Source organism: Engraulis encrasicolus, chromosome 22 (genome assembly GCF_034702125.1).
Source record: "Engraulis encrasicolus isolate BLACKSEA-1 chromosome 22, IST_EnEncr_1.0, whole genome shotgun sequence".
Taxonomy (NCBI): Eukaryota; Metazoa; Chordata; class Actinopteri; order Clupeiformes; family Engraulidae; genus Engraulis; species Engraulis encrasicolus.
The window spans coordinates 51,204,461-51,218,256 of NC_085878.1; the positions used below are offsets into that span (position 1 = coordinate 51,204,461).

The 13,796-nt window shown below is 43.1% G+C and overlaps 1 protein-coding gene across 2 annotated transcripts in view; it reads right to left on the bottom strand.

The window, feature by feature from the left end:
- The window catches only part of vps13c (vacuolar protein sorting 13 homolog C), a 127,051-nt gene extending 118,252 nt beyond the window's left edge, over positions 1-8,799 (bottom strand). For both annotated transcript variants that reach the window (XM_063188627.1, XM_063188628.1), the window contains exons 1-3: positions 8,533-8,799; positions 3,618-3,661; positions 2,566-2,608 (exon numbers count right to left, since the gene is read on the bottom strand). In XM_063188627.1, coding sequence (XP_063044697.1) covers positions 2,566-2,608; positions 3,618-3,661; positions 8,533-8,632 — 187 coding nt within the window. In that variant the 5' untranslated portion in view covers positions 8,633-8,799. The remainder of the gene's footprint in view (positions 1-2,565; positions 2,609-3,617; positions 3,662-8,532) is intronic.
- Between the last annotated feature and the right edge of the window lie 4,997 nt (positions 8,800-13,796).

Consider the following 13,796-nt stretch of genomic DNA (forward strand, 5'->3'; position numbering starts at 1 on the left):
ATGGGGATGTACACAGTGCACACATTCAATATATGTGTACTGTAAAGAAATAAAGACATAAGATAAGTTAGTGGTAGATATGACTGATGGTCTTACATAAAACATTATATGAGTCAAAAGGTGTTATGAAGAAGTCCTAAAATCTGTTTTCTCATTCAAACCTGGGTAGTTGAGGGCATCAAAATGAATTCAGTAAGTCTCTCTTTGTAGTAGTTTGTTAAGTCGGTCCCCAACTCTTACTGGTTTTTCTACATGTTCAATTGATTATACCTTTAAAAGACTATCATTCTTGTTGCAGTGGGTATAGAAGGGGTGTGCCATGGAGTAATCATTGTTATTAGTTCTTATGGCATATTTGTGTTCAGCCACTCTATCCTTTAATCTTCTCTTGGTGCATGATCCTACATAGAAACAGTTGCATGGGCAGGTGAAGTGGTGTTGCAATTAATAAAGTTTTTATGCACTCTATTTGTCTTAAACTCTTTACATTCTTTCTTTTGTAGGATATTCACACAGTGATTACAAGCCGACTGTAGCCATTTGTATGTGCACTTGGGAGGTTCTAGCCAGTTGTTTTCCTTCTTGGCCGGTAGACAGCTGTGTGACAGTTTGTCTCTCAGACTAGGGGCTCTCTTGCAACAGAAGGTTGGCTGGTCTTTAAAAACATCCTTTAGGGCTGGGTCACTCCTAAGAATATCCCAATTAGACTTGATGGTGCTCTTGATCCAATGGCTTTGAGTACTGTACTGCATAATGAATATGGTGTTGAATGATGTCTCATTTCTCTTCTTTGAGGGAGGCTTTGAAGGAGCTGTGTGCGGTCCGTTTCTGATGCATTTTTCTGAGCTTTGGTTATGATAGACTTCTTGTAGGACCTATTGAGATTTGTGTGCTCATAATTTCTGCCTGGGTGGTGAAGGCAGTGTCCTTGTCACAAATTCTTCTTATTTTCTGAAAATGTCCGTATGGTATGTTATATTAAGATGTTTTTGGTGGAATTAATCAAAATGTCACAGAAAGTTTCGGTCAGTGGGCTTTCTATACAATGTGGTATGAAGGCTATTGTCAGTGTGACTCTTGCCCTCTGGTATGCCGTTCCTTTGCGGCAGGGAATGGAATGCCCTCGTGTGTAGTTGCTGAATGCAGCCAGATGATGAAAATCAGGTTAATTGTCAGTGTCTCTATGGATGGTTAAATCCAGGAAGTTGATTTTCTCTTTTGAGTATTCTAGTGACAGTTTGATGTTCTTGTTGATGTATTGGTAAAAGTCCTGTAAGGTCTCTGAGCTGCCCTTGAACAGGATCAGTACATCATCTATGAACCTACAGTATAGTTTTATGTGCTGATTAAATGCATTTCTAGCACTGTTAAAACGTATTCTGATTCAGATGCCCTGAACTGCCCAGGTTTAAATGAGGAAATAGATTTTAAGCCTTTTTATAACACCTTTTGACTCTGCATATGATGTTTTATGTAAGACTAACAGTCATATCTACCACTAACTTCTTATGTCTTTATTTCTTTACAGAATATTGAATGTGTGAACTGTGCACGTCCCCATACCCATGTGACCCCCAAGAGTTTACTTACCTGTACCCAGGTACCTGAGTTTTAACCACAGCATGACCAAAGGCCAGATGGCTAAAACCGGTCTGTGTTTTTCAGAATGTTTACACCAAGGTAAAATAAAGGGTTTTCAATATGCAGTATGTCTCGTAAGTGAGTACACCCCTCACATTTTTGCAGATTTTCTGAGTATATATTTTCATATGAGAGCATTAAAGAAACTTCACTATGACACAGTGATTAGTAACGTTTTAACAATATATATAATCATTTAAATTTCTTGTCTACTCAGAAAAAAACAAAATACAGCCATTAACGTTTGAACATTGCCCACAAAAGTGAGTACACTCCATATTAAAATCCGCTAGAGAAGGGGCCATGGTGGCTCTACTTAGGCTTAAGTATTACTTAAGAGTTTTTGGGAAACACAGCCCAGGTCAAGAGCAATACAAGTACTTTCTGAGCTCCTGAAAAATCGGGAACTCCTCACACTTTATCTGGAAGCAAACAACCATTAGCAAACCAAGGAATGCGGGTCAACCATGTAATTTTGGAAATGTTAATAGCTATGCTCTTGGTCAGACCAAGTCTCGAAGAGATTTGAAGGTCAATGATAATCAGGCTAGAACAGACCAACTTACGAGCCACTTTGACCTATCAGCAAGTGTGTGTTTGGCTAATAAGGTTAACATCTACTACCCATTTTGGCTGTTGACGATTTTTCATTTAGAGCCCTGCTGGTGATGTAACAGGTTTGTTGAGGTGTATTTGCTTGTTTTAAGAACCTATTAGGTGTGACACCACCCTAGACACATACTGTACCTCTTTTAAAGAGCGCCTTATATAGCGAGCACAGTTACCGGTAATGACAGTAAACACTTGTTTTCACGAAGAATCCGTTTGTAAATTAAATGGAATCCCTATAAATGGAATCCCTATGTGCTAAAAGCAAGTCCATCCATCTGTATTTAGTACATGCATAAGTAGTACAATACTCACCGATCTGCCCTGCCTTCACCTTAAAAGGTACATCAAATTCACTCTGTAAAGAGGGCAGAAAAGGTTCAATGTTTCACATTTTCCACCTTGCAAAAGCCACTGGATTGGAGAACATCATTCTTCAATCTTCAATGTCAGGCATGAAAACAGGTCAGAGGTGAAAAATGTGCAGACCCCACCTTGTACAGTAGAGTGCCTAATTCTCAGCCCACGGACACTCCATGGGGCAAAAGATCAGTACAATTGACCACAGTCTAATGAACAGATCAACACTATCTTCCACTTTGCCCCTTCCCCTGGATCACATATATGCTGTAACTAGAAATGAATGACAACCAATAGTGTGAATGGCGACTTTACTTGTCTTTTTTCTTGACTTGTACTTGTGCGTGTTGTGTGCATGCAAAAATACCAAATTATTTGGACTTTACAAGTGAAGTCGCATATCTGATGTGCTCAGCCACTTAGGCTGTTTGACTTCAGCCTCAGCTCACATCACATATGTGAGACGCACTCTGTAGTAACTTTTGTCAGTAACTTCACTGCTATTATTATATGTAAAATCCAGGAGTAAAATGTCATTGAAAGATAAGAAGGTGAAAGGAAGCTTAAAGGACCAGTTCAGTCAATTTCAATATGCTTTTGTATTGCTCACGCTACCCTTGACTTGTCAGTACCCGGTGATGCCACATTTTTCGGCTCAGCCCTTTCCAAGATATGAGCTATTCTAATGGAGGCAGCGTTTGTTTACATTTTTAAAAATTTGAACATAGGCCTACTTCAAATATTTTCCCAAAAGGTACTGCTGTTTGCTAGTTGTCTGCTGAGTTTGTATAACCTTTTGGATGTTTTTGGGAATAAATAAAAATGTTTTTTTGAAATGTAAACAAAGCACTGCCCCCATTACAATGACCAGGATCTCGGAAAAAGCTGAAGAAGAAAAAAAAATCTCAGGTACTGACAAGTCCAGGGTAGTGTGAGCATTACAACTGCATGTTGAAATTGACTGAACTGGTCCTTTAATGTTTGGCACTGGTATTCACAAGACTCACCAAAGCATTCTCTTTTACTCTCAAGTTCTCAAGGACAACATTACCTGAAAGTGAAACAAACACAGGAGTGTTAAGTGTTGTGTGTTAAAGCTGATTGTTCTCTTTCTGTTGATCCATGAGATGACTCACTCAGTCAAGTCATCTCTCCAGCAGCCACACACCCACACACCCAGACAAAATCCCAAGACAGATTAAGGTGGACACAAAGCCCAGACAATGCCAAGTGACAAAATAAAATCTTTTCTGATAGACAAACTAAATGTAAGAATTTGAAATGTCTAAAATAATTCCTTATGTGAACAATAATTCCATTGTTGTACTGAAGGATAGGTTTTGCCCTTGTTGTTCATCAACAACAATAAAAAAAAAAAATACTGAATTAAAAATGCATAGTTACATAGCTGACACATTTATACACAACACAAAAACTACACAATATCTGCATTTTTTTGTGTGTGCTGGGAACACCCTATTTGTAACCTGGGAAATCCCATGCTGCTTTCCCCAATCGTTCCGCTCTGACCACATGGAGTCTACCCTCAGTGAGGGTACCAGATCATGGTCCCATGATAAGTTAACATTAATCTGTTTCTATATCTTTTCTATTGTGGATGCACTGTCCATTTTCATTAAAACACTGGAAAAAAGACTTCATAGGTGGAAGGACTCAATGACGACAGAGCCCACGTATGCATTCGAATACGATTCTGATTTAGCATCGAGAAACGGTGAGAAACGAGGATCTGCACTGCTGAGCTCTAGCTACTCGTCCTGGTTGGACATCACTATAACTACACCCCCCTGATTCGCTGGGCTGGGATCGTCGTCATGTGACTTGAGTCAGAGATTTTTTTAGGAAGATGCTGCTTGAGTGCTGGGAAGATAAACAAACAGGCGTGGTTCACCTCAGCTAGCAGACTAGTGGATCAGCCGATAGATACACTTTTCTTTGTAAACAGAGTAGGTATTTACATGTCTAACCTTTGTGTATAAAGGTAAATAGTTTGCAAGACGCTGACACGATGAAATGGTGAAATGAATTAATGTAAACGGAGCTCCTGTCTCTCTACAATCAGACAGCAGGGAGGTATGGAAAGGCCTGCAGTTTATTTGAATAGATACAACTGACAGGATTGGCTATGTCTACCTATGCCATATGAAACACATTCGTAAAGCTCAATAAACAGCTGTCGTCAATCGCAAACCACACACCACCTTTGGGGTTTACAGTGGGCAGGTCTCCAGACACTGGGTGGATTCCAATATGCGGACTACCGTCCTCCCTTGCTCACTTGCCTGCTTGTGAACTCGTGATGACGTCACTGACGTCAGAAAATTAATTCAATGCAAAAGCACACTTCTAATGTCATTTTCTCATTTGCAATCGGGATGGTGAATGAAGAACAGTCCCCCAAAAGTTGTTGTGGCTAGGCTGACAGCGGGGAAACTTTATTGTTTTCTCCACGGAGGCGGGGCATCAGCGAAACACAAGGGCACAAGCGCAAGTGGAGGACGTGAGTCCACATATTGGAATGCACCCTCTCATCTCACTTGCAATAAGGTCTGGTAATAACCACGCAACCCTATTTGTCTTGGACCCGCATACAATAGCAGAAGCACACCCAGGCATCTTCCTGAACCTGCTACACCTGCTGGGTGTGCATTCTCATTCCTACACTCCCTTTTGTTTTGTGTTCATTCAGCTTGGCAATGGAAACTTGTGTTTGTGCATGATGAACTGAACTCCTTTTATTTTTTTTGGTAGGGCTTTACCAATTGACAACTGATTTTCCATCAATATCTCCATTGTTAACTTGTGAATTCTCATGACCAAGTTGGTATTCGGCAGAACCATAAAAATCAGGACTTAGGCCTCGGCCAGATGACACCGCAACGCAGGTTTTTTTGAATCCGAGTTGTAATTTGTATTAGTATTATATTAGTATTATATTGTATTAATATTGTATTAGTAATATAGTATTCCCTAATCACTACATAACCAGGGAAGTGGCTATGAAAAGTATCTGGGTGATTCTCTTTTTGTGGCAACATTTCAGGCTTGTAAAGTTGGGGGAAAAAATACCAGTGGAATATATTTTTTCATATTGTTTTTCAATATTGACATGTTTAACTATAAGAAATGCATAATTGTCAAGCTCAAGGATGTATATAGTAGTAATTAGAGGTTGTTTTATCAAATGTGGTTGCTGGAAGTGTTCCACCCTGTTAGGGACTTTATAAGATAAGATGCACATAGTTAAATATGTCAATGTTGACTAATAACAACATTTTCCTAGGAAGAAGTTGTCCACTTTGATAGCATGATATGTTTTGATTTAAAACTGTATAAGATTATTTAATAATAAAACGGTATATGGTCATGTCCAATATGAAATGACTTTTTTAAACATCCCTTTTACTAACAGCACAGAAAATATGTTAATTTCTTCAAACATACACATATAGGTGTATTTAATGTTACTCAACTTTCAACATAGCACCAACATATTAACAAGATTTTATGATTATTTCAAAATATTTTTAAAAAACATTCAACCTAACAGGGTGGAATGGAACCTAACAGGGTGGAATGGAATCTAACAGGGTGGAATTTTTTACATATTTTTTTCAATATTTAAAATCTGATTAGTATTCCAAAATGTAAACTTCAATATAAAACTCATTCATTATTTTGGTTTTACAATTTACTTAGCAATTGTGATAAATTATATGACCATAGTATGAATTCGGATATAAATTGTGTAGCCCATAGCATGAAATTGTAGTGGGAAATAAGATGGCGTAATGAAAGCAATGCATATAAGCTGTGGATAAAAATAAGAACACCTATTTCTACACACATTTATGTATATTGTTGCATTGCTAAATAACAAGTTTTGTGTGGTATATTATGTATATATTACATATATGCGTTTGTGTGTCTATACATAAATGAAATACAGATAATAATTATTAAAAATGATGAAAATAACAATAATAATAACAATAATTAACAATAATTAAATAATAACTAACAATATTTCAACAATGACTAATAAATAATTCAATAATAATAGCCCTCTGAGATTTTTTCCGCCCTGTAAGGGTCCCATTGAGAATCCCATTCACAAAGCTCAAATTCACCCCTGTTAGGCTCAATTCTCTAACAGGGTGGAACACGACAGGGTGGATTTTTCCCCCCTTTTCTTATTCTAGCTCTCTACCAGCCAACATTTTAGCTATCTCACCTTCAGTAGATTAACAGTCCTTTAATAACTAAATTGGATATGTTTTTCAAAAAATTACACTGAATTCACATTTTACGCAATTTGCCCTAACAGGGTGGAACTTTAAGATTGACCCATGAGGGGATGACATGTTTAAGATCAAAAATAGCAAAAAGGGAGTCTCAGTAGCAGCTTACATCAGTTTCCACAGTTTGAAAATGTCTCCAAAAGGATGTCCCTTCCTGTAAATGGCTTGTGTGGAATTGTAGATTTTTATTACATCTCATTGACAGTCATCCTAACAGGGGGGAAAACTAATACTGGGACACGTAAAGTAGGATTAAAATAGAATATAAGAAATAGAACTTAACCATATTAAATTACATGTTTTCATACAACTTAGTTTGGTCTATTCAACTGTGGGAGAGTTTTAAATATACATTTATTTTTTAATGTCATTCTACTAGATTATGTTGATCACCTGGTACTGTGGGACAGAGTAAAATTAAGTGCTTGTGATACCAAAAAGGTGTGTAAAATATGAAATAATAGTCAAAATGCATTTGAATTGCATATAATGTTTGGTTAACACTTGAAACATGATTGATTTACCTTATTTTTTACATTTGGCACAGTTTGAGCAAACATCAGGGCAATAAAACATGCGCGGACATGAAATATTGCCCCAAAAAGAGAATCACCCATCTGTCTCTTTCTCCTTGTCAACTTAAACTAGCACACACCCATATCCAGTCAAGAGAATGCATTTCAATTAGTTGTTATGAGGGCGTAGACAACAATATAGGCTAGAAAGTATAACAGATACTGTAGGTGGGTCGCAGACCGATTAGGGTGAAAATGCAATAGGCCTAAATGGGCCACTGCTTTTTTGGAGGTTTTGGAGGCCCTAAGCATAACTGGTCAGGAGCCCCCCCTCATAATTAAATAATAATAATAATAATAATAATAATAATAATAATAATAATAAACACTAATGATATCATATTATCATATTATCAAGACATTGACAAAACAAACACCCACACACACACATGATATTTCTTTTTCTTTTTTAAGGATCTGAAATGACGGCACCACTGAAGGGAGACTCTGAAGAGACTCTAAAGAAGTGGCCCTGTTTAGAGCCTACCACAACACTGAAAGCTGCTGAAAGACTCGTTTAGAAATAGGCCATCACAAGACCTGCTCTGGCAGAGATTCAGACTCGTCAAGACTCCGTATGAGGTTGGAATCTCGTGACAAGCTTGTCCAGTTGTTTGTTTGTACGGGCGCACGGGCGTTTTTTACAAGGTAGCCTTCGTTATTGCCACACCCCTGATCGGACTGACTGACTAGGCTACTGACCATGACCTCGGCTGCACTGAGAACTTGGCAATGATAATAATGGCAATTAGATAGCCCGTTTTAAACAGATGACGGCGAAGGTTGAGGGCAATTTAATTAGCGGTGCCTAAACAATAGACCGACTAATTGTTTCGGGGCAGTGTCAACAACACATGTAACTCATTTACATAATCAATAATAAAGCATTCATCCTGGAACAGTACCGTTGAAGTAAAGAGTGACGCAAGATACAGTGTAACGTCTTGTAGACGAATTGAAACTATGGGCTACAGCATGCATGCATCAATGAAAATAGCATTGCCAATCAGAAATGCCTAACTTACCTCCCCAAATACCAATTTTTAGTTGTGACTTGTCAAGGTTTTCAACATAATTCCCAATGAACCTGTTTAACAGGTCACTGACAATTGACTCAAAAACCATGATGCCTGTCACAAAGTTTTAGCTCGGGACATGATGATACGAAATCCTCCTCCGCACGTCATTCATTGACACTGGTGGGGTGCTGTCGTCTCTCTCAACTCAGCTTACAAATTCAGAATAAACTGCGTGTGGCTAGAACTACTGGCTAACATACGAGGACGGCTAAACGCGATAGCGAAAGTTTCTGGTATTCACGTGACTTTTTGTGACGACGTCACTTTTCAAAATAAAAGCCACTGAGAAACGTCCTTGTGCTTGTTGAGAGAGTAGATTAGACAAGACACAAATTGGACTATCTCGAAAAAGCGCACAATTCAAAAGTAATTTTCTCATTTGCAATCGGAATGAAAGGGGGAAAAGTCCCTCAAGAGTTGTGACTCTTTATTGGAAATGTGCAGTAACTAAACAAAAACACATAGGCCTACAACATTTTCCAATTTCCAGGGGACATTCAAGGCAGCAGGTGTTTGTTGCAAAGGTTGCCTCTATGAAGTGCTGGGGGAAACTTCATTAATTTGGCCGCACCCACGGGCTTCTGTGCAATGCAAAAAAGGTACTGCAACTACGCTGCTCATTGAAACTGGGTTGCCTATTGCCAAATTTGATCTTTTCATGAAAGTTTACGAAGTAATAAACAAATATTTTCTAGTAGGCCTATGGCCCAAGTACAGTCATTTTTTGCAGCTAAAAATGGCTATTTCTGGAAATTCAAAATGGCGGACCATGGAGAAGATCCCCTTTTTCATGTATGAAAAGTGCAATTTTTCCAGTCATAATGAATACTTTGAATATTATGGTTGTGTCTGTTCGGATCAGTTAGATCTGCGTTCGATTGTTAATGTCTTGGAGCGCACTCTATTGCGCAACTGTTAATGTCTAGTCAGTTGAGATGTTTCTGATAAAGTGATGATGCGTGCATAATCCGGTGTCCGTGTATATTTTTGATATACAACATTTTGGCGACGAGAATGTCGGACTTTTCTCTCCCACCTCCACCCTCGTTCCTTGCTCTTCCCGGTGAACCCCCGATACCGTGGAATCGATGGCATCAGTCTTTCGAAACTTACATTGAGGCGGCAGGACTAGCGGACGTAAGTGCGGCCAGGAAAGCAGCATTGCTAAAACACTGTTTAGGAGTGGAGGGACAAAGGGTGCTAGCCACCTTAAGCACCGATACCGTCACTGATTATGATGCTACAGTAAAACTTCTGAAAGAGCAGTTTGCCGCGCCCCAGAGTGCCCTACTGAGAAGATTTATTTTTAGACAACGACGACAGCTCCCAGGCGAGTCTGTGCACCAATACGTCTCCAACCTGAGAGGCTTGGCTAGCCACTGCAAATTCGGCACGTTGTCTGAGGAGATGATACGCGACCAGTTGATCGAACACACAACTAATCCCAAAATTAGAGAAACGCTGTTGCTTGAATCAGACGACTTGAACCTGACCAAGGCAGTTAGCATTGCATTCCAAATTGAAAGTGCAGCTGAATGTGCAGCTAAATTAACACAAACAAAGTCCACACTAAGCAATGCCGTACACATCAGTACCCAATCACACGAACCATTGTCCCAGCAGCAGCCACCTAGCGTGGTTGAGGAGGCATTAGGCCCTGAGCCAGGACCAGATTCTGTACAATATGTCACAAGGCAACAAAGACCCCGACAAAGACAGTCTTGCAGTAACTGTGGGTCCAATACACATGCCACCAGAGCACGGAATTGCCCTGCCCTTGACCAAACATGCCGCAACTGTGGAAAGAAAAATCACTTTGCTAAAGTGTGCAGGTCAGCTCCCTCCAGGCCAGATAATGCTACCCCCCGAGGCCCTTCCGCCATAATCCGTCATGTGGCGTCAGGCCCAATGCAGTTCAAGTCCTGCACAGTCAAAGTGGGTGACACGTGTGTTCCCCTACTTTTGGACACAGGTGCAAGTGTGTCCTTGCTGAATGCCGCCACTTACCATAAGTTCTTCAGTTTGGTCCCCCTCTGCACACCCACTGCTCGCCTTCGTGGATATGGCGACTCAAAAATTGATCTGCTGGGCTCCATTACAGTGACTGTCAGTTATGGCACCAGGGTCTTGCCCGCTTTTGTGTTCAATGTGGCCCAGCATGGAGCAAATTTGATGGGACTTGATCTCTTCACAGCATTAGGATTCTCCCTCATCGACACGGGGGGTGCAGCCATCATGACGGTGACTGCAGGGCCACATCTGAAGTGGTCTTCTCTGTTTGAGGGGCTGGGCTGCCTCTCTGCATTCACCCATCGGCCGCTCATCGACCACACAGTGCCCCCAGTGATCCAGCCAATGCGTCGTATCCCGCTGGCCCTGCGTGATGAAGTGACTACTGAGCTGCAGCGCCTGCTGGATGCTGGCGTTATCGAGCCCGTGGATGCCTCGCCATGGGTGTCAAATCTGGTCATAGTGAGAAAGAAATCAGGGGCCTTACGCGTCTGTGTCGACTTGCAAGCAGTCAACAAAGCAGTCATACCAGACAAATACCCATTACCCACATCAGAGGAGCTCACAGCACAATTCCACGGCTCCACAGTCTTCTCTAAGCTTGACCTGAAAGAGAGCTACCTCCAGGTACCCCTACACTTGGAGAGTAGAAACCTGACAGCTTTTGTCACGCACAGAGGGGTGTTCCGATACACTAGAATGCCCTTCGGCCTCTGCTCCGCCCCTTCATGCTTCCAAAAGGTCATGACCTCAGTGCTGGCTGGCATTCCAGGGGTAGTTACTTACCTGGATGACTTGGTGGTTCATGGCGCAACGACAGAGATCCATGACAGTCGCCTCCATAGCGTGTTCAAAGCCCTGGCCAAGCATAACCTCACCCTCAATGCCAACAAATGTATCTTTGCTGCACCTTGCATTGAATATGTGGGCTACAGATTGTCTGCAGAGGACATCTCTCCCTTTGAGTCTAATGTTGAGGCTATCCTCTCTGTCCCTAAGCCGACCTCACCTTCCCAGCTAGCCTCATTCCTGGGAATGACGGGGTACTACATGATGTTTCTGCCCCAATATTCAGCCACAACAGCGCCGCTACGTCAACTACTATGGAAAAACGAACCATGGGTCTGGTCATCAGAGTGTGCCAAGGCAGTACAAGCCCTTAAAGCCCAGCTTACATCACCCCCTGTGCTCGCACACTTTGACACATCCAGCCGCACCCTGGTCACCTGTGACGCGTCAGCCATGGCCATAGGGGCTGTATTATCACAGGTGCAGAATGGCATGGAGAGGCCAGTTGCATTTGCCTTCCGGGCCCTCACCCAAACCGAGCAACGTTACTCAGTTGGGGAGAAGGAGGCCTTTGCTTGCATGTGGGCATGTGAGAGATGGCACCTTTACCTATACGGTCGGAAATTCACACTGAGAACCGATCACCAAGCCTTGACAACCCTACTGGGTTCCACAGGCACCGACCACAAGCCCCTGAGACTGCACCGCTGGTTCGATCGTCTCCGTCAGTACAATTATACCCTGCAGTTTACACCAGGCCGTGAAAACGTTGTGGCAGACCTTCTCTCTCGTTCTCGTCCTGCCCCCGCCCAGACCCCAGGCCCTGCCATCAATCACATTGAAACCGAGCTTTGCCACATGCTTAACTCCCCACTTGAGGCCACCATCACACCACAGGAGCTGAAAACTGCTTCAGAGCAAGATCCAGTCATCTCTCAGCTCTGCACCTACATACGACAAGGATGGCCAAGGGACGTTCCAGAGCAACTGTCAGCCTTTGCCCGTTTCAAGAACGAACTTTCTTGTTGGAATGACTCCTGTGTGGCACGCGGCCTCTGCGCTGTAATTCCAGCGACCCTCCAAGCACGTGTGCTGGCCATGGCACACGAAGGCCATCTGGGAATGGTGAAGCTGAAACAGAGGTGCCGTGATCGGGTGTGGTGGCCTGGCATTAACGACGAAATTGAGGCCTTGGTCAAAGACTGCCAACCATGCCTTGTGAGTGGCAAAACCGGCCGCCAACCACCTCCACCATTGCAACCTGTGGCCTGGCCTTCTCAGCCATGGGAACATCTACAATTGGATATATGTGGCGAGATCCATAGTGCCCCTCACCATCAGCGGTTTTTGATCGTGGCCTATGATTTACACTCTAAGTGGCCGGAGCTGACCACTACCGGGTCAGTCACCTCCCAGGTTGTTGTGGATTTCCTGGATTCTCTCTTCTCGCGCTGGGGCCTGCCACAGACCATAACCACTGACAATGGCCCCCAATTTGTGTCCACAGAGTTCACATCATACCTGGTGAATAGGGGGATCCGCCATGTTCGCACAGCTCTGTACCACCCCCAGGCAAACGGTGGCGTAGAGCGCTTTCATCAATCCTTGAAGAATGGCATCAGAGCGCACTGTGCCCAGGGTTGCTCATTCAAACAAGCCATACGCCTGACCCTGCTACACTACCGTGCCACCCATCACGTAACTACGGGTGTCTCCCCAGCCTCTCTCATGCTGGGTAGGGAGATGAACTTACCGCTCGACAGGATCCGTCCCACCTCTGCCCAGACCACACCCACATCAGTGGCGGCCTCGGTCTCACGCCGCCAGAACCGGATGAAGCAGTGGTATGACAGAAAAAAGAGAGTGAAATTACCAGATATCAATGCTGCTGACTGGGTACGGGCTCGGCGGCCGCACAGAGGGAACAAAATGGTATCCTTTTGGTCAACTCCGCAGCAGGTGGTCCGCCGCGCGGGCCCAGCCACGTACCTCCTGGAGGATGGCACCCGCTGGCATGCCAGCTGCCTTAGGAAAGTGCCTGGACCTGCCACACCAGCACAACAGAGTGCCACACCAGCACAACAGAGTAGGGCTATGTCACCTGTCAGAGCTGATTATGGAGACGCTCCCCCACCATCACACCCACTGACACAGCCTGGAGGCACTCATACGCCACCACACCTACCGCCAGCACTGTCTCCAGCACGGCCACTATCTCCTGTGCGTCTACCACAACTGGACCCGCCTTCACCACAGGTGACCCCGCCATCACCTGGGGGTTCACCACGACCAGTACGCGCCAGGGCACGGCCTGACTATTTGAAGGACTTTGTGTCTACCTTTCATGTTTGAGGTCACCCCCCAGAGAGGGGAAAATGTTGTGTCTGTTCAGATCAGTTAGATCTGCGTTC